This window comes from Bison bison, unplaced genomic scaffold (genome assembly GCF_000754665.1).
Source record: "Bison bison bison isolate TAMUID 2011002044 unplaced genomic scaffold, Bison_UMD1.0 scf7180017864244, whole genome shotgun sequence".
In the NCBI taxonomy this organism is placed as follows: Eukaryota; Metazoa; Chordata; class Mammalia; order Artiodactyla; family Bovidae; genus Bison; species Bison bison.
Genome location: NW_011494816.1, coordinates 3,342,741 through 3,365,910, shown reverse-complemented (window position 1 = coordinate 3,365,910; position 23,170 = coordinate 3,342,741). Strand labels below are relative to the sequence as shown.

Below are 23,170 nucleotides of genomic sequence, written 5' to 3'. Positions count from 1 at the left end.
AGAAAGTTCCTAACTCGAAAACATTTCCGGGTTCAATATGGACGCTCGAACCGTTTAGTGAGACTTCCTCCAACCTTATCTTTTCTCTCTGTTTTTTTTTTAACCTGGATGTGACGTCTTAAGGGACCCGACGGAAATAGAACGTCAGGCGTTCTAAAATGGCGAACCGTACGGTAAAAGATGCGCACAGCATCCACGGCACCAACCCTCAGTATCTGGTGGAGAAAATCATTCGGACGCGAATTTATGAGTCCAAATACTGGAAAGAGGAGTGCTTTGGACTTACAGGTGAGCAAGAGCGTGCTGAACACCCCCCTTCCCTGCCCCAACCCCCATCGTCCCATGGCCCAGTTTTCCGGAGTAGTACAATAGGACGGGCCCACTGGGGGTGAGATTTAGGGAGAATTTTTCAGTCATTCAGAAGAATCTGAGCGCCTACTCTGTGCCTAGTGTTGTGTTGGGCTTTGGGAACACAGATAGACCTGATAGGAGTTTATTCGGAAGGGTGTCACAGGTCGTTTCTTCGAGGCATTCCATATTTAATGAGAACTTACTGGGTTCCAGTGTTAACCCTGAAGGTCTTAAAGGAGCGTCAGTATTCCCGAAACCAAATTTATAATCTTATTACCCCCAAATCTGGATCATTTGAAATATTTTCACTTCCCAGTCCTAATATAAATATATGTTTTTAAAAGAAATCTTCCAGGTCGTCTTTGATACTTGTTTAATTCTGGCTGTTTTTGGTACCTGTGTTTCCCCCGTGAACCATGAGTTCATCTACTGTAAAACGAGCGCAGTAATACCCACATCAAAGGTCTACGGATTAAATGATTTAACCCAAGAAACGTAAGGATTAAAGGAAATAGTGTGTAAGAAGTGTTTGGTATATAGTAACAGCTTGTTATTCATTCGCTAAGTAGTGTCAGACTCTTGTGACCCCCTGGGCCGTAGCCTGCCCGGCTGCTCTCTCCTCCACTGTCTGCGAGTTTGCTCAAATTCATGTCCATTGGGTCGGTGATGCTATGTATATTTAGCTACAGCTATATATTAATAAAAGTACTCAGTAATCAGGGGTGGTAGTGGTGCTAGTTGTTACCACTGTTAATTACTCCTGTGCTGTTACTGCGCTGCCATCACCCTAGCTATGTGTCCACGGAGGCGTCATATTGTTTTTCTGAGTCGCCATTAAATTTTGGAGTCATGTAAGATTTACTTTGGGGGCCTTTTCTCATTCCAGAGGTGAAATGACTTGCCCTAGTTTACAAAACTGGTGTCTGATTTTGATGACAACATCGAAAAGTTATTATCCCCATTGTCTAGATAAACTTTAGTTAGAGTTACCTAGTTATTGAGGAGTGGTTTGTTACAGTTTTCGTCCTTCTAACTCTTATTTAATCTGGCAGTTTTTCCTGTAACATGACGGTGACAAGCACAGACTCTGAAGTTAGACTTCTTGAACTAAAATCCAGGCCCTGCCACTTTCTGGCTGTGAATCTTGAGCACATCACTTAACCTTTCTTAGCCTTCATTTTCCTTAGCTGAAAACAAGGGCAGTGCTAGAACTTAACCTCATGACTTGTGAAGATTAAATGAGGTAATATGAAATGCTTAGCAGAGTACTTGGCATATAATTCAGTGTATATTGGCTGCTGTTATTATTTAATACACACTTGTTCTCCTAATTCACACTTGAATTACAAGCTGTTAATTCAGGAGCACCAAATTTTGAACTAACTTTAACTCTCTGCACTTCAAACCTGTAAAAGCTTAGTCCTAATATGTTGCAATGCCACTCTGTTTTGTTTTTTAGCTGAACTTGTAGTCGATAAAGCCATGGAGTTAAGATTTGTGGGTGGTGTCTACGGTGGCAACATAAAGCCAACTCCTTTTTTGTGTTTAACCTTGAAGATGCTTCAGATTCAACCCGAGAAGGATATCATTGTAGAGTTTATAAAAAATGAAGATTTCAAGTGAGTGAAATATTTACTGGCTAATATAAATATTTTAATTTCGTGGTTCAGAATTTGGCTTTGGTTAAAAGAAGTGAAAACACTGTATCTCATTTCCAAAGTCCCACTCCAGTATTTTGTTCTTGAGCCCCTTGAGTTTTTGTTTTGTCTGTTTTGATTGTATTAACCTTCTTCTTTACTTTCTGAGCCTTGGTGACTTTTCTTCCAAAAAAGTATTTCACAAAACTCACTGACATATATTAAGCAGATGTTAGTGCCAAATATGTTGGTAGCACTGAATACTTAAGGATGAAGAAAGCAACATAAAGTGTGGTAAAGAAGAAGGAAACATTTGTGTTAATTGTAGGTTCATGTCCAGACCCTATTACCTATGAACTGTGACCTTGGAGAAGTTACTTTCTTTTCTAAATTTTACTTTCTTTACCTGTAAAATGGAAACAATATTACCAACTCAGGATAGATGTGAGGATTAAGGAAGAAAGAGCTGTAAATCTCTATCGGTGCCTGTTGCATGGTATCTGGCCCCAAAAGATAAGCTGCTCAAGGAGCTCACAGACGAGAACAGGAGACAGATGTAATAATAGATTGTTATTGCCAATCTCTATTCTAAGAAATTTACATGGGATAATTTATTTAACCTCCACAACTACCCTGTAAAATTATTATCCCCATTATGTAGGGGATGAAACTTAGGTACAGAGAGATTGATTTCCCCAAGGTCAAATGCTGATAAGTGGCAAAGCTGGTTTCAGAGTCCATTTCTTTCGCCACTGTATTCTGTTTGTCATATAAGGAAATGAATTTCAAATGCCTACTGTTTATTGAAATGAAGATTTGAGTAGGTAGTTGGGGTATAGGAGAAAGGGAAAATAAAGGAATCTTATAAACATTAATGGCTAGAAAATAACTAACTTTTATTAGGTACTTACTCTGTGCTATATACCTCGCTTAGCATCTTACTCATTTTTTACTTAATATACCAAGCCATCAAATTAGGGACTATCATTTTACAAGGATTGAGAAAGCAAAAGTAAATTGCCTAGTGTTACAGAGTTAGTAAATAATAGAATCAAAATTTGAACCCAGATGACTGACTTTTTTCCATAATCAGCATTCTGCTTTCCAGCAAGTAGCAATCTGTGTAAATTATATTGTTAATAAATAAATCTCTACTTTCTGTTGTTAAATTCAGTATCTCATTTGATTCTTAAAATAATCCCATGAGGTAAATAGGTTGTATCTTAGTTCTACAGATGATATAATAGACTATGAAAGTTGAGCGTTATAACCCAAGTCACTGCAGCCAGTAAGTGGTAGAATGAGAACTTGAACCCAGGTTTCCATATTTTAGCTATTTTTTCTGCTGCCCTATGCTACCTCTAAAAACGTAGCTTTCTCATCTACCAAAGAGAAAAAAGAACTTGTTTATCCACTGCTATCATGAGAAAAGCTACTGGTAAAACTCAGGAACTTTGTGGAATGGCCTGTTGTTTCACTGTGGTCCATTTGTCAGGTACGTCCGCATGCTGGGAGCACTTTACATGAGGTTGACAGGCACTGCGATTGATTGCTACAAGTACTTGGAGCCTCTATACAATGACTATCGAAAAATCAAGAGTCAGAACCGAAATGGAGGTGAGTATGGTGCTAAGTATCTAGGCCTTCATCTCTGAGCCAGTTTTTATTTCACCAGTATCTCTGGCATCACATAATCCAGATTGTTAGCGTCTTCAGTCAGGTCCTCCATCTCTCCTGGGGAGTAATAATACTGCATTAGACTACTAGCTTCCTGTCAACCTCACCCAGTCTGCCCCTGTCTGCCTATCTTTCCAGCTGCATCTTATGTTAATCCCTGCTTTGCGTCATGTGCTACATCCCGTAAGATCTAGCTCCTGAATGACCTTTGTTTTCCATTTGTTGGACCTTCACAGTTCTTTCTACTGGCCTTTGTTATATGATACTTCACCCTGTAATACGTGGACTGAGTGTGCTCATACTTATGTAGGAATCTTCCTAAAACATAAGTATATCCAGGAGGGGCAGCTCCATACCTTTTACAAAGAGACACATTTTATGGTAAAATGGGATTCAGATAATGCAATCAGAACTTTTTCTCACTTAGTGTCATAACAAAAGATTAGTAACATTGGTCTTTACCCTCTAAATATTACATTAAGGAGTACAAGGTTAAGAATTTGGTATTATTCTTCAAACTTTTGTTAGCTTACTTATTCATTTGAATAAATACATACTAAGTGACAATGTTGCGCCGGGTTACTGTACTACATACTGGAAATAATGTGATGAACAAGATGGACATGGTCCTGGCCATCATGAGATTACTTGTTTATGACTATATTATGCTAGACTAAGATAGGGTTTTTAAACCTAGTGATCATTTGGGCCAGATATTTCTTTGTTATGGGGAGCTGTCCAGTGCATTGTAGAATGTTTAACAGCATCCCTGGCTTCAACTCACTAAAGGCCGTTAGCACCCCATAGTTGGAGAGGCAACACCCCTGGTTGAGAACCACTAAACTAAGGTAATGTTTACCATAGAAATTCTAAAAAGCTGTTGCTCCACTTACCATGTAAGATACATGATTCTTAAAAATAGCAAATCACTATCACTTGGAACTAATATAATATCTTAAGTCAGGTTGCCACATGTGCTCGGTTGCTAAGTCATGTCCAACTATGTGTGACCCCGTGGACTGTAGCCAACCAGGCTCCTCCGTCCATGGAATTTTCCAGGCAAGAATACTGGAGCGGGTTGCCATTTCCTTCTCCAGCCTAGAGATAAAACTCACGTCTCCTTCATCAGCAGCCAGATTTTTTATCACTGAGCCACCCAGGAAGCCCCAAATCAGTTATACGTTCATTTAATAAAGTTTGCTGACCCACATAGGGGAAAAGATAGATATTTTATTTTTAGGAACTTAGTAGGTTCACAGGAGATGCTATACTTGAGTTGTAAATTTTATTCAAAAACATTACCCTTTTGTAATTCAGGACTTATTGTGCTTCTTTTTATGCTTGTCTTTCCTGCTAATTGGGACAGCTTCATTCATCCCATTATTCCCAGTTCCTAGAAGAAGCATGGCACGTAAATGGCCTCAATAAAGGGGAGTTGACTGGTTGAAGATTGGTGGTGGTGACAAGGCAGTGAAAGCCTGTAGGTTGAGCCCAGGTTTGACAGTAATCTATTCAGTGTTAATTGCCACACTGTAGTAGCTTTATTAGTGCATGTGTAGGCAAAGGGAAGGGGCTTCCCTGGTAGCTTAGATGGTAAAGAATCCACCTGCAATGTGGGAGACTTGGGTCCTATCCCTGAGTCAGGAAGATCCCCTGGAAAAGGAAATGACAACCCAGTCCAGTGTTCCTGCCTGAAGAATCCCATGGACAGAGGAACCTGGTGGACCACAGTCCATGGGGTCAAAAGAGTCAGACACGACTGAGTGACTAACACACACACACAGAGGGAAACTGCAGAGAGTTCACACTTTCTATACCAAATACCCTGTTAGATGTCTTACATAAAGAGTCTTAAACTTTTTTAACTTTTTGGCTATTTAAACTTACTTCCAAGTTACTTGAGCTTATGGTTTTTCTTTCAGAGTTTGAGCTGATGCATGTAGATGAATTTATTGATGAACTACTGCATAGCGAGAGAGTCTGTGATATCATTTTGCCCCGGCTGCAGGTAAGAGATAAAGGTCATACATACACAGTACACAATAACATGTGTGTAAAGATCTCTTTATACACATGCATTATAAAACACCGTGGATCTCAAAATCTTTTTTTAACTGAAGTGTAGTTGATGTACAATATTATATGTTATAGGTATACAGTATTGTGATTCACAATTTTTAAAGGTAGTATTCCATTTATAGTTATTATAAAACAGTGGCTCTGTACAATATATCATTGTAGCTTATTTTATTTCGAATACTTTGTTCCTCTTAATTCCCTCCCTCTTTCCCTCCCCTCTCTGGTAATCATTAGTTTGTTCTCTATATCTGTGAGTCTACTTCTTTGTTATATTTAGTAGTTTGTTCCTTTTTTGAGACTCATATAAGTGATATCATACAGTATTTGTCTTTGTTTGATTTATTTCACTTAGAATAATATCCTCCAGTCCCTTGGACTGCAAGGAGATCCAGGGAGTCCGTTCTAAAGGAGATCAGCCCTGGGTGTTCTTTGGAAGGAATGATGCTAAATATGAAACTCCAGTACTTTGGCCACCTCATGCGAAGAGTTGACTCATTAGAAAAGACCCTGATGCTGGGAGGGATTGGGGGCAGGAGGAGAAGGGGACGACAGAGGATGAGATGGCTGGATGGCATCACCGACTCGATGGATGTGAGTCTCAGTGAACTCCGGGAGTTGGTGATGGACAGGGAGGCCTGGTGTGCTGCGATTCATGGGGTCACAAAGAGTCGGACACAACTGACAAATGAACTGACTGACTGACTGAATATCCTCCAATACTGTATAGCACAGGGAACTCTGCTCCATACCCTGTAATAACCTAAATAGGAAAAGAATTAGAAAAAGAATATTTTAATCTTTCCTCACTTAACATAGTTATTTTGGAATATATCCATGTTTTTGCATATACTAACAGTTTTTTATTTCATTTGTTGCTCGATAGGAATAATATTCTGTTGCATGGGTATATATACCACAATTTGTTTATCCAGTCATCTATTTATGCAGAATTGTGGAGTGCAAGGTCAGTGTATAATAGTCAGTTGTGTTTCTGTACATGAGCTAGGAACAATTAAATTTGAGATTTTGTATAAAAGATACTATTTATAACAGCATCAAAAATTATAAAGTAATTATGGATAATTTTGTTTAAAATGTGTAAGACTTTAAACAATATAAAACATTGCATTACTGACAGAAGTTAAAGAAGACATAATTAATGGAGATATATCATGTTCATGGTATATCTGATGATGACTTAACAATTGTTGTCAGTTCTCCCAAATTAATCTATAGATTCAATTCAGTTCCAATCCAAATCCAAATAAAACTTGATAGAACTTGGCAAACTGATTCTAAGATGTATATGAATATGGAGAGGACCTGGAATATCCAAAGCAGCTTTGAAAAAGAACAAAGTAGGACAAACGCTACCTAATTATAAGACAGTGTTGTGGTGGCATAAAGCTAGACAAGCAGATCAGCGGGACAAAGTGAAAGAACCAGAAGTAAGTGTATAGTACATGTTTATGGTCAGTTGGTTTTCTGCAGAGATGTTAGGGCAATAACAATTGAAAAAGGATAATCTTTTCCACAAATGGTGCTAAAATGATTAAATACCCATATGAGACAAATGAATGTCCCCCTAACTCACATTATATGTAAAAATAAACTTGAAGGGGATAATAGACTCATAAAAGCTAAGAGCAGAAAACTTATGGAAAACATAGGTGAAAATCTTAGTGACCTTGTGTTTGACAAATTCCTGTAATAAAACGTGAACTATTTATTAAAAATTAATAAATTGACTATAAAAATTAAGAACTTGCCTTTCAAAAGGTACCATTACAAAACTAAAAAGGCAAGCCACAGGCTGGAAGAGTACATTTGTACAACATATATCCATAAAAGTTCTTTAATCTGTACTTTATAAACGACTCTTGAACTTACTAAAAAGAAGGCAACCGAGTGGGAAAATGAACAAAAAATTCTAACAGATCTTTTACCAAAGAAAATACATAGTTGACCAGTAGTACATAAAAAGGTGTTCTATATCATTAATCATTCAGTTCAGTTCAGTTGTTCAGTCATGTCCGACTCTTGGCAACCCCATGAATCGCAGCACGCCAGGCCTCCCTGTCCATCACCAACTCCCAGAGTTTACCCAAACTCAAGTCCATCAAGTCGGTGATGCCATCCAGCCATCTCATCCTCTGTCGTCCCCTTCTCCTCCTGCCCCCAATCTCTCCCAGCATCAGGGTCTTTTCCAGTGAGTCAACTCTTCGCATGAGGTGGCCAAAGTACTGGAGTTTCAGCTTCAGCATCATTCCTTCCAATGAACACCCAGGGCTGATCTCCTTCAGAATGGACTGGTTGGATCTCCTTGCAGTCCAGGGGACTCTCAAGAGTCTTCTCCAACACCACAGTTCAAAAGCATCAATTCTTCAGCGCTCAGCTTTCTTCACAGTCCAACTCTCACATCCATACATGACCACTGGAAAAACCATAGACTTGACATAGCCTTGACTAGACATTAATCATTAGGGAAATGCAAATTAAAAGCATAGAAATATGCACTACATACCTATAAAATGTGTAAAATAAGACTGATCGTATCAAGTGTTAGTGAGGATGTGGAGGAACTAGTAGTCTGCAGAGCCTATTGGTGACAATATAAACTGGAACAACCAAACTTGGAAAAGTTTGGCAGTTTCTAAACCATTCAATCCAGCTATTCCACTTCCAGGAATTTACTCAGGAAATGAAAGCATATGTCCACACAAAGACTTAAGCACAGATAATCTTCAACAGTTTTGTTTGTAATGGCCAGAAACTGGAAGCAACCAAATGTCCATCAAGTGAATGATGTGGCCATACAATGATACTGCTGCTACTGCTAATACTCTGACTCTGTGCGACCCCATAGACGGCAGCCCACCAGGCTTCCCCATCCCTGGGATTCTCCAGGCAAGAACACTGGAGTGAGTTGCCATTTCCTTCTCCAACGCATGAAAGTGAAAAGTGACAGTGAACTCGCTCAGTCGTATCTGACTCTACTCAGCAGCAAAAATGAACTGTTGATAAATAGCAGTAGCATGGATGAATCATAAAATAATTGTGCTGAGTGAAAAAAGACACAAAATTGTATGTACTGTATAATTCCTTTCTAATGTAAACTATAGTGACAATAAAGAACAGTGGTTGCCTAGCTATAGAGTAAGGGATTGGGGAGGAGAGGGAATGAGAAATCCGAAAGGAGCACAGGTAAACTGTTGGGTGGGGCGGCTCTATCCGTTATACTGATGTATTGACTTACATTTGTATACAACACAATACTCATCAAATTGTATACTATAAAAATTACAGTTTATTGTGTATCACTTATTCCTCAGTGAAATTGTAAAATGTATTGCAAAAGTCATTGGAATACCTGTAGACTAAGAGTCTTTGACTCTCAGATTCTGATATTCTGTGTAAAATTGGTAGCATTGATGAAAGGGTCCCACAGACAGTGTTTAAGATGGGGCATGGGAACAGATTCTTCAGAGTTTTAAGCAACCACAGAAACCCAAATTGGGAAGACCCAGAACTTAAGATCTCCTTTTTGATGCTGCTGTAGCTCAGTAATTCTGAATCAGTTTGCTGTATCCCACCTTGCCTTGATAGATAAAAGCCAAGAAGGAATAATTTAAAGATCAAAAATCAACATAGCATTTTTGCTGTTCAGTTGCTAAGTAGTGTCTGAATCTTTACAACCCCAAGAACTGCAGCACGCCAGGCTTCCCTGTCTTTCAGTATATCCCAGAGTTTGCTCAAACTCATGTCCCTTGAGTCGGTGATGCTATCCAACCATCTTATCCTGTGTTGCCCCCTTCTCCTCCTGTCCTCAATCTTTCCCAGCATCGGTCTTTTTCAGTGAGTGGGATGTTTGTATCAGGTGGCCAAAGTATTAGAGCTTCAACTTCAGAGTCAGTCCTTCCACTGAATATTCAGGGTCAATTTCCTTTAGGATTAACTGGTTTGATCTCCTTGCAGTTCAAGGAACTCTTAAGAGTCTTCTCCAACACCCCTATTCAAAAGCCTCACTTCTTCGGAGATCAGCCTTCTTTATGGTCCAACTCTCACATCTGTACATGACTACAGGAAAAACCATAGCTTTGACTACATGGACCTCTGTCAGCAAAGTGATGTCTTTACTTTTTAATCCACTGTCTGGGTTTGTCATTGCTTTTCGTCCAAGGAGCAAGGATCTTTTAATTTCATGGCTGCAGTCAACTATCTGCAGTGATTCTGGAGCCCAGGAAAATAAAATTTGCCACTGTTAACATTTTTTCCCTGTTAGCCATGAAGTGATGGGACCAGATGCCATGATCTTTGTTTTTTGAATGTTGAGTTTTAAGCCAGATTTTTCAGTCCTCTTTTCACCCTCATCAAGAGACTCTTTAGTTCCTCTTCGCTTTCTGCCTTTATTTAGAGTGGTATCACCTGCATATCTGAGGTTCTTGATATTTCTCCTGGCAATCTGATTCCAGCTTGTGATTCGTCCAGCCTAGCATTTTGGATGACGTGCTCTGCATAGAAACTAAATAAGCAGGCTGATGATATACAGCCTTGATGTACTCCTTTCCCAATTTTGAACCAGTCCATTGTTCCATGTCCAGTTCTAACTGTTGTTTCTTGACCTGTATACAGGTTTCTCAGGAGGCAGGTCAGGTGGTCTGGTATTCTCATTAAGAACTTGCAACAGTTTGTTGTGATCCACATACTCAAAGGCTTTCACATAGTCAGTGAAGAAGAAGTAGTTGTTTTTCTGGAATTCCCTTGCTTTTTCTATGATCCAGTGTATGTTGGCAATTTGATCTCTGGTTCCTCTGCCTTTTCTAAATCCAGTTTGTGCATCTGAAAGTTCTTGGTTCACATACTGTTGGACCTAATTTGAAGAATTTTGAGCATTACCATGCTAGCATGTGAGATGAGTGCAGTTGTGCAGTAATTTAAACATTCTTTGGCATTGCCCTTCTTTGGGACCGAAATGAAAACTTCTTCAGTCCTGTGGCCGTTGCTGAGTTTTCCACATTTGCTGGCGTAATGAGTGCAGCACTAATAGCATTATCTTTTAGGATTTGAAATGACTGAGCTGGAATTCCATCACCTCCCCTAGCTTTGTAGTAATGGTTTCTAAGGCCCACTTAACTTCACACTCCAGAATGTCTGGCTCTAGATGAGTGACCACACCATTTTGGTTATCCAGGTCATTAGACCTTTTTTCTTTAGTTCTTCAGTGTGTTCTTGCCCCCTCTTCTTGATCTCTTCTGCTTGTGTTAGGTCATTGCCATTTCTGTCCTTCATCATGCCCATCTTTCCGTGAAATGTTCCCTTGGTATCTCCAGTTTCCTTGAAGAGATCTCTAGTCTTTCTTCTGTTTTCCTCTGTTTCTTTGCCTTGTTCACTTAAGAAAGCTTGCTTTTCTTACCTCACTGTTCTGGAATTCTGCATTCAAATGGATGTATCTTTCTCTTTCTCCTTTGCCTTTTGCTTTTCTTTTCTCAGCTGTTTGTAAAGCCTCCACAGACAACCATTTTGCCTTCTTGCATTTCTTTTTCTTTGGGATGGTTTTGGTCATCACCTCCTATACAGTATTATGAACCTCTGTCCATAGTTCTTCAGGCACTCTTGTCTACCAAATCGAATCCCTTGAATCTGTTTGTCACTTCCACTGTATAAACGTAAGAGATTTGATTTAGGTCATACCTGAATGGTCTAGTGGTTTTTCCTACTTTCTTCAATCTGAGCCTGAATTTTGCAATAAGGAGCTCATGATCTGAGCCAGTCAGTTCCAGGTCTTGTTCTTGTCAGTCTGATTTCAGTATTGGCCATCTGGTGATGTCCACGTGTAGGGTCATGTCTTGTATTTTTGGAAGAAGGTGCTTGCTATGACCAGTGTTTTCTTGGCAAAACTCTTGTTAGCCTTTGCCCTGTTTCATTTTGTACTCCAAGGACAAATTGCCTGTTCAGACAAGGTAAATACATAAGAGACAAAGCAGAGATTAGTAGTTACCAGGGGATTCAGGGAAGGGAAATGAGGATTACTTAATAAGTATGGCATGTTTTTCTGGTGTGATGAGGAAGTTTTTAAACTAGTGAGAGGTGGTGATGGAAGAATTTTACACTTTAAAATTGCTGATTGTGTACATTGTGAATTTCACCTCAATAAAAAACAGATCAAAGGGACCTGAAAAACATCAATGTGGAGTACAGAATGGATTGTAAATATGATAAATGGGTAAGGTAAACTTTCTTGAGGCAGCAAAGCAGATGGATGAAGATAGTTGGTAGTGCTCACAGATAAGTACAATGAACCACTCTTCCTCCAGAGTGACTCAGTTACAGAAAATCATAGAAAGTAATTCTGAACATTATTTCTCTTTTTCCATATTGATTATTATAGACTAGTGAAAAGGATGACATTTCAAATCTGAAAACCTGATTTCAGGGTCCAGTTCTCACACTTTTTATCCTTAGCTATGATTATTAAGTTTAGAAATACTGTAAAAAATGATATACTCTGAACTACAGTCAGGTTGTGACTAAGGTTTCTAAATCCAGTCATCTCTGAGCAAGAGTGTTGATGCAAATGGGGTAGTCTGCTGGAGTCCAGAAGGAAAGACCGCAAAGCAGACCTCACTGAGGAGAGGAAAGTTAAAATATGACTGATACATGTTACCATATCACTGAGAGGTGTGTTCTGGTGTGGGCCTCTATGTGCTGGATGAAGTGACCCTTAAGACTACCTTTAGCTTTGATTTGTTTCTTTCAAGCAATCCATAGGGCATAGCTTCTCATGTGCCCTGGCATTGGCAGGGAGCTGCTCTGGAATGAATTCTAATTTTATCAAACACAAATACTGGAAGTTAATACATTGACGTTGATCACTTCCAAGTCTGGTGAGCATCAGGGATTCTGGATGCCCTGTCTGATGCAGTCCTAGATCCCAGACTGTGGTGATCTTTTCCAAGGAACCCTTTTTCAAGGGATTCACGTCACTGAATGGCATCTTTATCTCATTTCTCCTAACCTTTATAGAATTTTGTTAGGGATGAATGAGAGCAAAATAAGAGTACAAATGGTACTATTTATTTTAGGGCTATCCAGTGATCTGTATGTCCTTGGCGTGCACACACACACAAACAAAAACAAAACCATAAGGGTCTTATGACCCAGCCAGTCCTTTTGTCTGTTTTGAAGTCACCTTTGCCTTTCAGGTCCTTAGTCACTTAGGATTGCTAAGTCACATCTTAGAAGAAAATGAAACTAGGAGGTGGTTTGTTTATATCCTGAGCCTTGTTCAGAATGCATGACAGCTCCCCAAATCCTGGGTCTAATAGAGAATTGGTGCTACTCAAGAGCAGGAGGACCCAAACCCCCACAGTGGACTGAGTCTTAGTGAATCTCTTAGTGGATTCTGGTCTGAGCTGCTCCTGGCAAAGTCCCAGCCAACATTGTCTTGAACTATTGACCCTTGTGTGTGAAGCCCATAATTTCTATTCAAGGCTACAGCTATACTGATTGATACTCTAGTGACCTTGGAGTATAAGGTCACAGGGAATAGAGGCAATAGAAAAGTGATATTCTCTTCATCTTTGTATTTATCTCTTTACAGGGAAACTTAAAAATATATATAGATCTTAGGTATGCTAAAGTCTCTAAGAATATCTGTGTCTGGGATGTCTTTGAAATGAAATTGCCTCGGCTGTTGTGCCATAGGTTTTCTGTCACTTCCAGAAGCCCAGTATTGGAGCTTCAGGACATAGAGGAGATAGAAGGGCCCTCTCTAACTTTCATTGTTTTCTCTGTAGAAACGCTACGTGCTAGAGGAAGCTGAACAGCTGGAGCCTCGGGTTAGTGCTCTAGAAGAAGACATGGATGACGTGGAGTCCAGTGAAGAGGAGGAAGAAGAAGATGAGAAGGTCAGGCACCTGGGAGCTTAAGGGTTGAAGGAGGGAGAATTACAGGGAATGGGAATTTTTTTTTGTTTTCAAACTGTATTTAGTTTTAACCAAAAAAGAAAAACCCCAAAATACAGTATTTCATCATTGAGAGTATGGGTCCTAGAGTTAAATGGACTTGATCTGTGTATCAGCTCTCCTGTTTACTAGTGGCCTTATGTTATGTAAATTATATAATCTCCATATATATTTTCTCTTCTATAAAGCAAGGATTATGATGCCTTTCTTTTAGGACTTTTATGAGTATTAAATGAAATTACATACATAGAGCCCTTAGCTTTGGGACATTATAATTGCATAATAAGTGGTAGCTATTAAACACTTGGGACAAAAATAATAGTGTTCATAATTGAATGCATACTAAGAAGTAAACCTAGTTTAGGGAAATAAAAACCACCTACTGCATAGTCATGTTCTTCCACTATTTGTTAAAATGCTGAAAACTTGAAAACAAGCAAGTTGTCAGGGAGCAGTCAGGTAAACTATTTTTAACAATTCAACAGTATTAGGCCACCATTAGAAGTATTATGAAAAATAACAAATGAACTTCCTTGGAGGTCCAGTGGGTAAGACTCCCGCTGTGGAGTGGGGTGGTGTGGAGAACTAAGTTCTAACTTAGTTCCCCCTGGTAGGAGAACTAAGATCCTGCATGCCACTTGGTGCAGCCAGAAAAAAATGTATGTGATAACGTGGAAACGATTACAGTAAGCTTTTTTTTTTTTTTTTTAAGATCTAAAACATTTGTGATTAAAATTACATGTGTAGAAAAAGCTAGGGGGAAATATAAGAAATTCTGGCCTGTGGATACTAAGGTAGTACAGATGAAAGTGTAGCTCTGAGCTTAGTAGGCTCCATATAAGATAAGTGTTAAGGGAAGCACAGTCATTCATTAATGGAAAGCCAGGCACGGCTGAGGGGCTTTTCTGTGGTGAGTGAACCAAAAACATGCATTGTTTTTTTTTTTTTAATGGAAAATTTAATCACATACCAAAATGGAGAGAATAAACCTCCATTTACCCATCACCTAGCTTCAACAGTGATCAGCTCAGCTATTCTGTTTCCTCCACATCTACTCAGTTGTCCTCCACCAGTTATCTCAAAGCAGATCACGGCCATCATATATCTCATATTTCATTCGTCTATTTTATTTTCTGTTAACTAGTTCTTGAGTCTTTAATTGGATTTGGGGTTTTTGGAGTGAAGCAACACTACTTCATAGGTATAGTGTACTTCCTCCAGGATGGAATAGTCTGCTCTCTTTTTGTAATATTAGGATCCACTTGATGATCTCTGCATAGATCCATTAAGGGTTGTAAAATAATGGTATTTTTTAAAAAACCTCCCAAATCAACATTTAGTTTTTTTTTTAATAAAGTTTATATAAGAAAAGTAAGATAAGTTATTTCCCTTTGTCATGTTTTAAAATCATGAGTTGATTTTATAGTATTCTCCTAAGAAGATTTGCCCTTGGTAACATTTGAATTTATCAATTTAAATATATTTGGTGTCTGGACCATTATTGTCCTTGTTGGTGCTGGATTGCCCTCTGTCTGGCCAGTGGGGCCCCTCAACTTCACTGTTTGAAACAATCATAGTAGTTTCAGCCCCTTGCTGTCTGATACAATGACGTGTTCTCGTTATGTCTTGTTAAGATTGTAGCCTGGACCTAAAAGTTGCCATTTTTCCAAGAAGCTCTTAGTTCCATTAATTGAGATATGTTATTCAGAGACCACAGTCTGGGCTCATTGCTACATGGTGTTTCTAGGACTTTACAGTTGATAAAGCTAAAGGAAAAAGAAATTGTAAGCTTAAAATACAATATATTTAACCTCATCAGTCTTACATCTCTATTTCTTCTTTCACATTGGAAATCCAACTTCTTAGGAGATAAGCATACTTAGCTCTCATTACTCTTACATAGTTCCAGAATAATGGTACCAGCACAAGAACAGTAACGGATTATTAGATTTTGATTTTTTTATTTGGTAATGTGTTTTCTTGTCCTTAGTGTTATCCCATATATATTCAGAGTACTGTGTTTTAAAGTCAGTTAGAGGTGGAATTTGGGGTGGGATGGGGAGGAGGGTATAAGCCATGTTCCTAGTTGGCTCTCTGTAAGCCTGTGCTCATCACTGACCCAGACCCTCTCTTTTCCAGTTGGAAAGAGTGCCATCACCTGATCATCGCCGGAGAAGCTACCGAGACTTGGACAAACCCCGTCGCTCTCCCACACTACGCTATCGGAGGAGTAGGAGTCGGTCTCCCAGAAGGTAAGGCCTTAGGCATTGGCATATTCCAGGGATACTTTAAGCACTGGAGTGTAGAAGTTTGGACTTCATGGAAGGAAGATGCTAGCCTATGGATAATGTGTGCTCACCAATGTATTAATTGCTACAAAAACACCACCCACAAAACCTCAGTGGCAAACATTTATTTAATTCACAGGTCTGTGGCCAGTGATTTAATCTGGGCTTAGGCAGTTTTTTGAGTATAAGCTATGGTCACTCACTTGTTTTGCAATATTCTCTGTTGGCTAGTGTAGCTGGCCTTAGCTATGATGACTGGAGCAGTTCATCTGTGTGTGTGTCACATTCTAGGCTAGGTTAGGCCTGTTCCCATGGCAGTGGCAGAACACAAGACTGAACAAGCCCAACCATGAAGTAATCTTTCTAGCATCTGCATCACATGTACAAACACCCCTTTGGCCAAAGCAAGTCACATGGCCAATCTTAAAGTTAAATGACAAAGACATGGATAACAGAGTTGGGTTAAGAATTGGGGCAATTTTTGCAATTTTCAGTGTCCAGGGCACCTACTAAGGTTCTTTTTTCTCTTTTTTCTTTCCATATAGGCGGAGTCGGTCTCCCAAAAGGAGGAGGTAGGCCTTTAGTGACTTGTGATGAAGGATAGAGATTTGGGGAGGGGGGATGTTGTTGTGTTTATATTGTCAGGACAGATACGGGAGTCTGACCAGTCATTTCCACAGCCCCTCCCCTCGCAGAGAACGGCATCGGAGCAAGAGTCCAAGACGTCATCGCAGCAGGTCCCGAGATAGACGGCACAGATCCCGCTCCAAGTCCCCAGGTATAGCACTGGGGCCTTTTGCTTGCTGTTGGTTGTCTTAATAAAGAAATGCAATAGGAGCAGTTAGCCTCCTACAATACAGGAGTATCTTACTCTATTACTGTCTAGAAAAGGAAGTGGACATAGAATTTGAAAATTAGAGTTCACATTTTAACTGTCATTTATCAGCTTTGTTGATAGGATGGTGAGCTTCAGTTTTTGTCTGAAATTATAGGAGTAAGACATGACAAAGTAGTGGTAAATACCCAGTGTGGTGGTAGTGAAATTTAGCCATAAAGCCCTGAAGGCTAAGTGGGTTCAGTTCTTCACTACCAACAAGGTGTCCCTATCACAAGCCAAAAATGAACTAGGGGAAATAGCAGAGTGTGAGGGTAGAAACTGGTACACTGAATAGCCTTTTTTCTTCTCCAGGTCATCACCGTAGTCACAGGCACAGGAGCCACTCAAAATCTCCTGAAAGGTATGGATTAACTTCTATTTTGACTTAAGAATATAAGTCTTTATTCACAAATTAAAGTCCCAATTACAAGTCAGTTGGACCTTGTGTTAATGGAGGTATAATCTCCATCAATACAATTTAGGAATTCTCCTTAATTACAGGAAGAAGTGGTCTCTTGACCTGAAAATTATTAGAATTATATATACGTATGTAGTCATTTTTCCTGTAGGATTGCGGCTTTGGATAAAGGCATGAGCCTTAATCTCAGGAGCCCTGGGACTCTGTCCCAGCTTTTAAGATTTTTTAAAACATATTTACTTCTGGCCACACTGGGCTTCTTTGCTCCTGGGCCCTGTCTAGTTGTGGCGAGCGAAGGCCACTCTCCAGCCACGGTGTGTAGGCCTCTCACTGCAGTGACCCCTCCTATTGCAGAGCACGGCGCTAGGGCTCATGGACTTAGAAGCTGCGGTACACAGGCATAGCTGCCCCACAGCACGTGGGATCCTCCTGGACCAAGGACTGAACCCGTGTCCCCTGCAGTGGCAGGCAGATTCCTAACCACAGGACCACTAGGGAAGTCCCAGTCCCAATTTTTAATACTTAGCAGTTGAGTGACACTGGATAAGTCATTTTCATTTGGTAAGCTTCCATTAGATACCTCTAGAAACTGTACACTGTTGGAAGCACTCGCTCTCTCAGAGGTCAGTTCTTCAATGGTAAATTTTGGAGAGTAATGCCTAACTCAGTGTTGCTCTTAAACATAAAAACACCAAGTACATTTAATGAATATTGACTGTCTTTGTCCCCATCAGTGTTAGCACGTATCAGTCTTTCTCAAAAATCCTTACTCAGCTCCTAAAACAGCTGGTAAATTTAATGATTTGTATGTGTCACCATTTCAGGTCTAAGAAAAGCCACAAGAAGAGCCGGAGAGGGAATGAGTAATGGACTCAGTTTGGTTTTAATACAAGTGGCCTTCTGTGGAGATGAAGGCATCTGTCTACGAAGATCTACTCAGTCCCAGGCAGCTATGAGAGTATTTTAGATTTTTTTTTTAAACCAAGTTTTCACTTTTTTTTTTTTTAACATGAAAGAGGTGCTGAGTTTTGTATCTCTTTATGAATTGTATGTAATCCACACATTTGAAAGATAATGCTTCCTGAACTGAGCTGCTTTTGGCCTCTTTGTACAATCAGCCTTGTTTGTACTGAAATTTATGAGGGTAGAATGGATTCAAATAGGGTGTATGAAACAAGGGGAGAATGTGGCCACATTGTTATTTTTGTTATTAAATTTGACACACCCATTTCCTGTTTTTCTGTGGTTTTAGTTTTGGTTTACACTGAGATTAGAACTGTTTCGAGAATTCTGAGATAGGGGCTACTGCTTGCTGTTCCCTTAAAAAAACCAAGTCGGTAAAATATATTAGCTCCAGGTTTTACTTCCAGCAGCAGCAAATGGTAATAAACATGAAAACTGACCTGTTATCAGCAACTTTATAAGAATGAATTCAGTTGTAAGGCTTTTTCTGGATTATTTAATCCAGTTGCATTAAATGTTCAACAAAGAGTAAAACTTGACACCTATTACATAGCATTATTGTATAGTGTTTCTTCTTCCCTACAGCCTTGAATTCCAAATTAAGGTGCTCAGCACCTTTATGCTGTGAGCGTTGATACTGTCAAGACTAGGCAGTAGCAGTAGGGCAACCAGGGTGAAAACATTCAATGGAGAGAAAAATATCTAATGCCACTCAGGGTTTTAACCTGAGTTACTAAACAACAGCACCATTCACAAAACCAGAAAATACAGCAGGAAGAGACCAGGTTTTAGAGGGGCAGGTAGTGAGAATTGTGGTAGTAGGGAGAAAAGAATGCATTCAGCTTAACTTGAAGTTTACTTTGAGACAGCTATGGTATATCTAGATAAAGCCCAGACATTATAAATAAGAACTGGAGCTGAGCTAGTGATCTAACCCTGAATTGACAATGTTCAGGTAATTGTAGAAGGTGTAGAATTGAATGCAATGCCCAGGGAGCGTACATTTGTAAGGAAAACCAGTAGTAGAATCATAAGCAACACTCACTCTGTTGAGGAAGAAGGGCAAACACTGACTGAAAATTGAATCATTTCAGAAAGGTAGAGGAAATGGGAGAGAGGGGTTAAGGATGCTAAGGACAAAGCAAAATAAGGATTAAATAGTGCCCATGGGTATTGATAATCAAGAGAGTGTTGGATCTTTGCTAGAGGAGTTCTGTCTACCTGTACTCACCTTTCCTCCTTTAAAATGGAAAAAAAAAATTGATTTCCTGCAGCTCTGCCCCTGGCAACAATTGTGAAGACCAACTGCCACACAGGATCCAGTTTCTTGGGAAGTCATATCTAGTTACAGGCTGAATATCCTATTGCTTGTTGAACTTAAGGACTTTAGTATCAATATTAGTTTGGGGATTGTATTTGAGATTTCATGTTGTTCAATAATTGCTCTCCTGATAATATTTGAGCTAATAAAATCATAAGAGTTATTATGGTTCATCATACAACTATATATAGGACTGTCTTTAAAAATTAAATGTAAGCGCCTCTATTTGAATCTGTTACATAGAGTCCTAGCAGTTATTTCTTTTATCAAAGTGCTCTAAATCGAAAAAAAAAAAGTGTATTCTGGCTAAATGACCTATGGACCAACCAAATTATCATCCAGTATATTAGTTTTAAAAGTATATTTTTAAAGTATAAAAATGTAGAAACCCACCCTAAACCCCAGTAATATTTAATACCAAAAATAAACCTTCCCAAGCGTAAACTACACACTGACAGCCTACTTGAGAGTGGGACATGTCAAACCTCTCTCTCTGGAGATCCCTTTGATAAACTACAGAATTGTAGAGCAGATGACTTTAGGACAAACCTTGCTGAGGGACCACTTCTGCCATCTGTGTGCTAGCCTACTGCATGAGTGAGGCCTTGGAACTAAAGGTTTACAACTTTCTTTGGCCTGTATTGAGACATATTTTACATCTTACCTCTATACTTTTACATATTCTGCACTAAAACAGATTTCAAGAAGATACTCCTTATGCAAAATACATTCTGATATTTCATTATCAGTTTTACCGTTGGGTATACAATCACTAAATGGTTTATACTCCCCACAATTTGAATTATACTGCTTTAAAAAGTTTGCCATTGGGCATGATGACCTTTTAATACTAAAGAATGAAGGGATATGTATTCTCAGGGGCAAAGGAAACAATGGATTTGGTGAGAGGCTTCCAATGTAACAAAGTTCATTCCTCTAGCCCCTTTCCATTATTTTTGGCAGATCTAAATTTAAATAAGCACTAATCAGAAAAAAATGCTCACATGCTGGTCATTCCTAGCCAAAAAAAGGAACAAGTTTCCACAGATTCAAAAAAGATAAAATGATCTGTTTTTTTTTTAACACAAGAATACAAGTTCAAAGAGATTAAAAGATAAGAGGTGGAAAGTAAGCATGGCAGAGCTTGAAGAAATGAAGATTTGAAAACTGAAAATGAAAGCCTTAGAAAATACAAAATAGATAAGGCACAGAGAAAACAGATCGGAGGAAATAAAAAATGGTAAAAGCTACAGAGATAATAAAAAGACATGGAAAGAAATCTTGCCCATGATTAACTGATATTTCTGATAAAGAGAATTGAGCAAATCAACTTAAAAAATTCAAATAGAAGAAAAATCACCTTGATTTAAAGAGAAAAAATATGGGCACCCAAGCAGAGAAATCAAGTCATGTATAGTGAGGGAAAGGATCAGGATGGCCCCAGGCACTGCCATTAAGGCAGTGAAGCAAAAGGCTCCAAAGGTCTAAGGAAAACAGTGTGCCGGGAACTTTATACCCAGCCAAGGTTGTCCTTAAAATATAAAGGGAATAGACATTCTTAAGTTTTCAAGTGCTTATAAGCATACAACCACTTGGGGGGAAAACTGCCTGATGTTACTGAAAAAGAAATGAATCAAATTAAGGACTTAGGGGAAAAAAGCAGCAGTAAAAGAAATGGTAGTAAATGCTTTAGAAATTTTACATAAAAATAATGGAAAATCGTTAAGACAAATGAAATATTTGAACACTGTACAGAAATAAGCAGGAAGTAGGAGAACTCAGTTTTTTATGACAGGAGTCATACGATCTCTAAAACATACATGAAACTGGGGAAAAAAAAAACTCCAGCCTCTTTAATGTTTTCTATACTTGTCCTTATTTTAGGAGTCTTTAGATTCTCTTGTAGAAAAAAATTTTTTATAAGTTGAAAATTTTACATTTTTTTTCTTCAGTTAAATTGATGTAAAATTAATTTGCTATATGTACTAAATACAGCATATGAACCCACTTTTGTAAAACTTTTCTTATGTATGTGTAACTATATGTTATGTGTGTATTAAAGAGATGGTTTGAAAGAATGAAACTCTAGATATTAATATTTCTGGCTTATGGAATTTTTAGTGATTTTTATACTGTTATTTAATGCTCTTTTTGTAATAAACATTATCCTTTACAAGGAAAAACTGTTTGGCGTTTAGGGCTTTTTTATAAGCTTATCAACACATTTTATATATTGTTTCTTGGAATTGCAAATTAGTAACCACTTTTTGACAATACAGCAATTTTGTAGTATGTAGCTTCCCAGGTGGCGCTAGTGGTAAAGAACCTGCCCGCCAGGAAATGTCAGTGTAAGAGACATGGATTAGATCCTTCCATCCAGAAGATCCCCTGGAGCAGGAAAAGGCAACCCACTCCAGTATTCTTGCCTGGAAAATCCTATGGACAGGGCAGCCTTAAGGGCTAACAGTCCATGTGGTGGCAAAGAGTTGGACACAATGAAGCAACTTAGCATAGCACAGCAGGAACCTTTGAATGCTTATCCTGAAAGTGAAAGTGATGTCTGACTCTTTGTGACCCCGTGGACTAGCCCACCAGGCTCCTCCGTCCATGAGATTCTCTGGGCAAGAATACTGGAGTGGGTTGCATTTCCTTCTCCAGGGGATATTCCCAACCCAGGGATCGAACCCAGGTCTCCCGCATTGCAGGCAGATGCTTTAACCTCTGAGCCACCAGAGGTTTATCCTTTTTATCTAATAATCCCATTTATAGTAAAGTAGCTTCCAATTAAAATAATTTATATTAAAAAAATAAAAATTCTGACTTAAAGTGCAGTGATAATTGCCATTTAAGATTTGTTTTTGCCTAAAAGGTAAATTATCATTTCTTTTATCACAAGATCTATAGTTTGTGAATAAATGCTGTTTCTCTCTGGGTTATTATGCTTTTAATGTTCAATTGAATATAATTTCCTAGCATCTGTTTTGATTTCTTATGATTATTTAATAGTGAAATTTAAATCACTCATTTAATACTGAAATGGGTTATATTATAAATCTTGAATATACAAGATAAATAAAAAACAATGCTAACAGAATAGTTAACAAAATAAAGAATTAAGTATTATAAAAAACTGACATAAAAATTGAGATATTTCATTTATAATAAAATGTTAATTTGAAAAAAAAAATTTCACCATAATACAGTTGATCTTTGAATAATGTGAGTTTGAACTGCATGAGTCCACTTGTATGCAGATTTTTTCCCAATAAACATTACAGTTCTACATGATCCAAAATTGGCTGAATCTGCAGATGTGGATATGGAGGGCCAACTATGGGATTTAAGCACCTGTGGATTTTGGTATCTGCCACAGATCCTGGAACCAATTCTCTGGATACTGAGAGCTGACTATAACCAAATACAAGAGTAGCCTATCCTATCATCATTTTACATATATATTTTATAAATTAGAAGAGCTGGAAACAGCAGAAATGTCTTATCTGCAGGGGACTGAATGAATATATAGTATGTTATTGTTCATATTTTTAAATAATCTTTAATGGCAAAGGAAAATGTTAATTACTCCATGTGATTG

The 23,170-nt window shown here is 38.6% G+C and overlaps 1 protein-coding gene across 1 annotated transcript; it reads left to right on the top strand.

Annotated features, from left to right (window-relative positions):
• Window positions 1-75: 75 nt before the first annotated feature.
• PRPF38A (pre-mRNA processing factor 38A) lies at window positions 76-21,758 on the top strand. Its single transcript, XM_010847184.1, has 10 exons — window positions 76-288; window positions 1,811-1,970; window positions 3,484-3,605; window positions 5,588-5,673; window positions 13,541-13,651; window positions 15,848-15,960; window positions 16,542-16,568; window positions 16,677-16,774; window positions 17,186-17,234; window positions 18,116-21,758. Exons 1-10 carry the CDS (start codon window positions 159-161, stop codon window positions 18,156-18,158), a joined length of 939 nt encoding a protein of 312 aa, XP_010845486.1. The 5' UTR covers window positions 76-158; the 3' UTR covers window positions 18,159-21,758.
• The last annotated feature ends 1,412 nt before the right edge of the window (window positions 21,759-23,170 follow it).

Coding starts and splice junctions, on each gene's coding strand:
- PRPF38A (XM_010847184.1), top strand. CDS start 159: ATGGCGAACCGTACGGTAAAAGATGCGCACAGCATCCACGGCACCAAC. Junction 1,971..3,483: donor ATAAAAAATGAAGATTTCAA/GTGAGTGAAATA, acceptor TCCATTTGTCAG/GTACGTCCGCATGCTGGGAG. Junction 3,606..5,587: donor GAGTCAGAACCGAAATGGAG/GTGAGTATGGTG, acceptor TTTTTCTTTCAG/AGTTTGAGCTGATGCATGTA.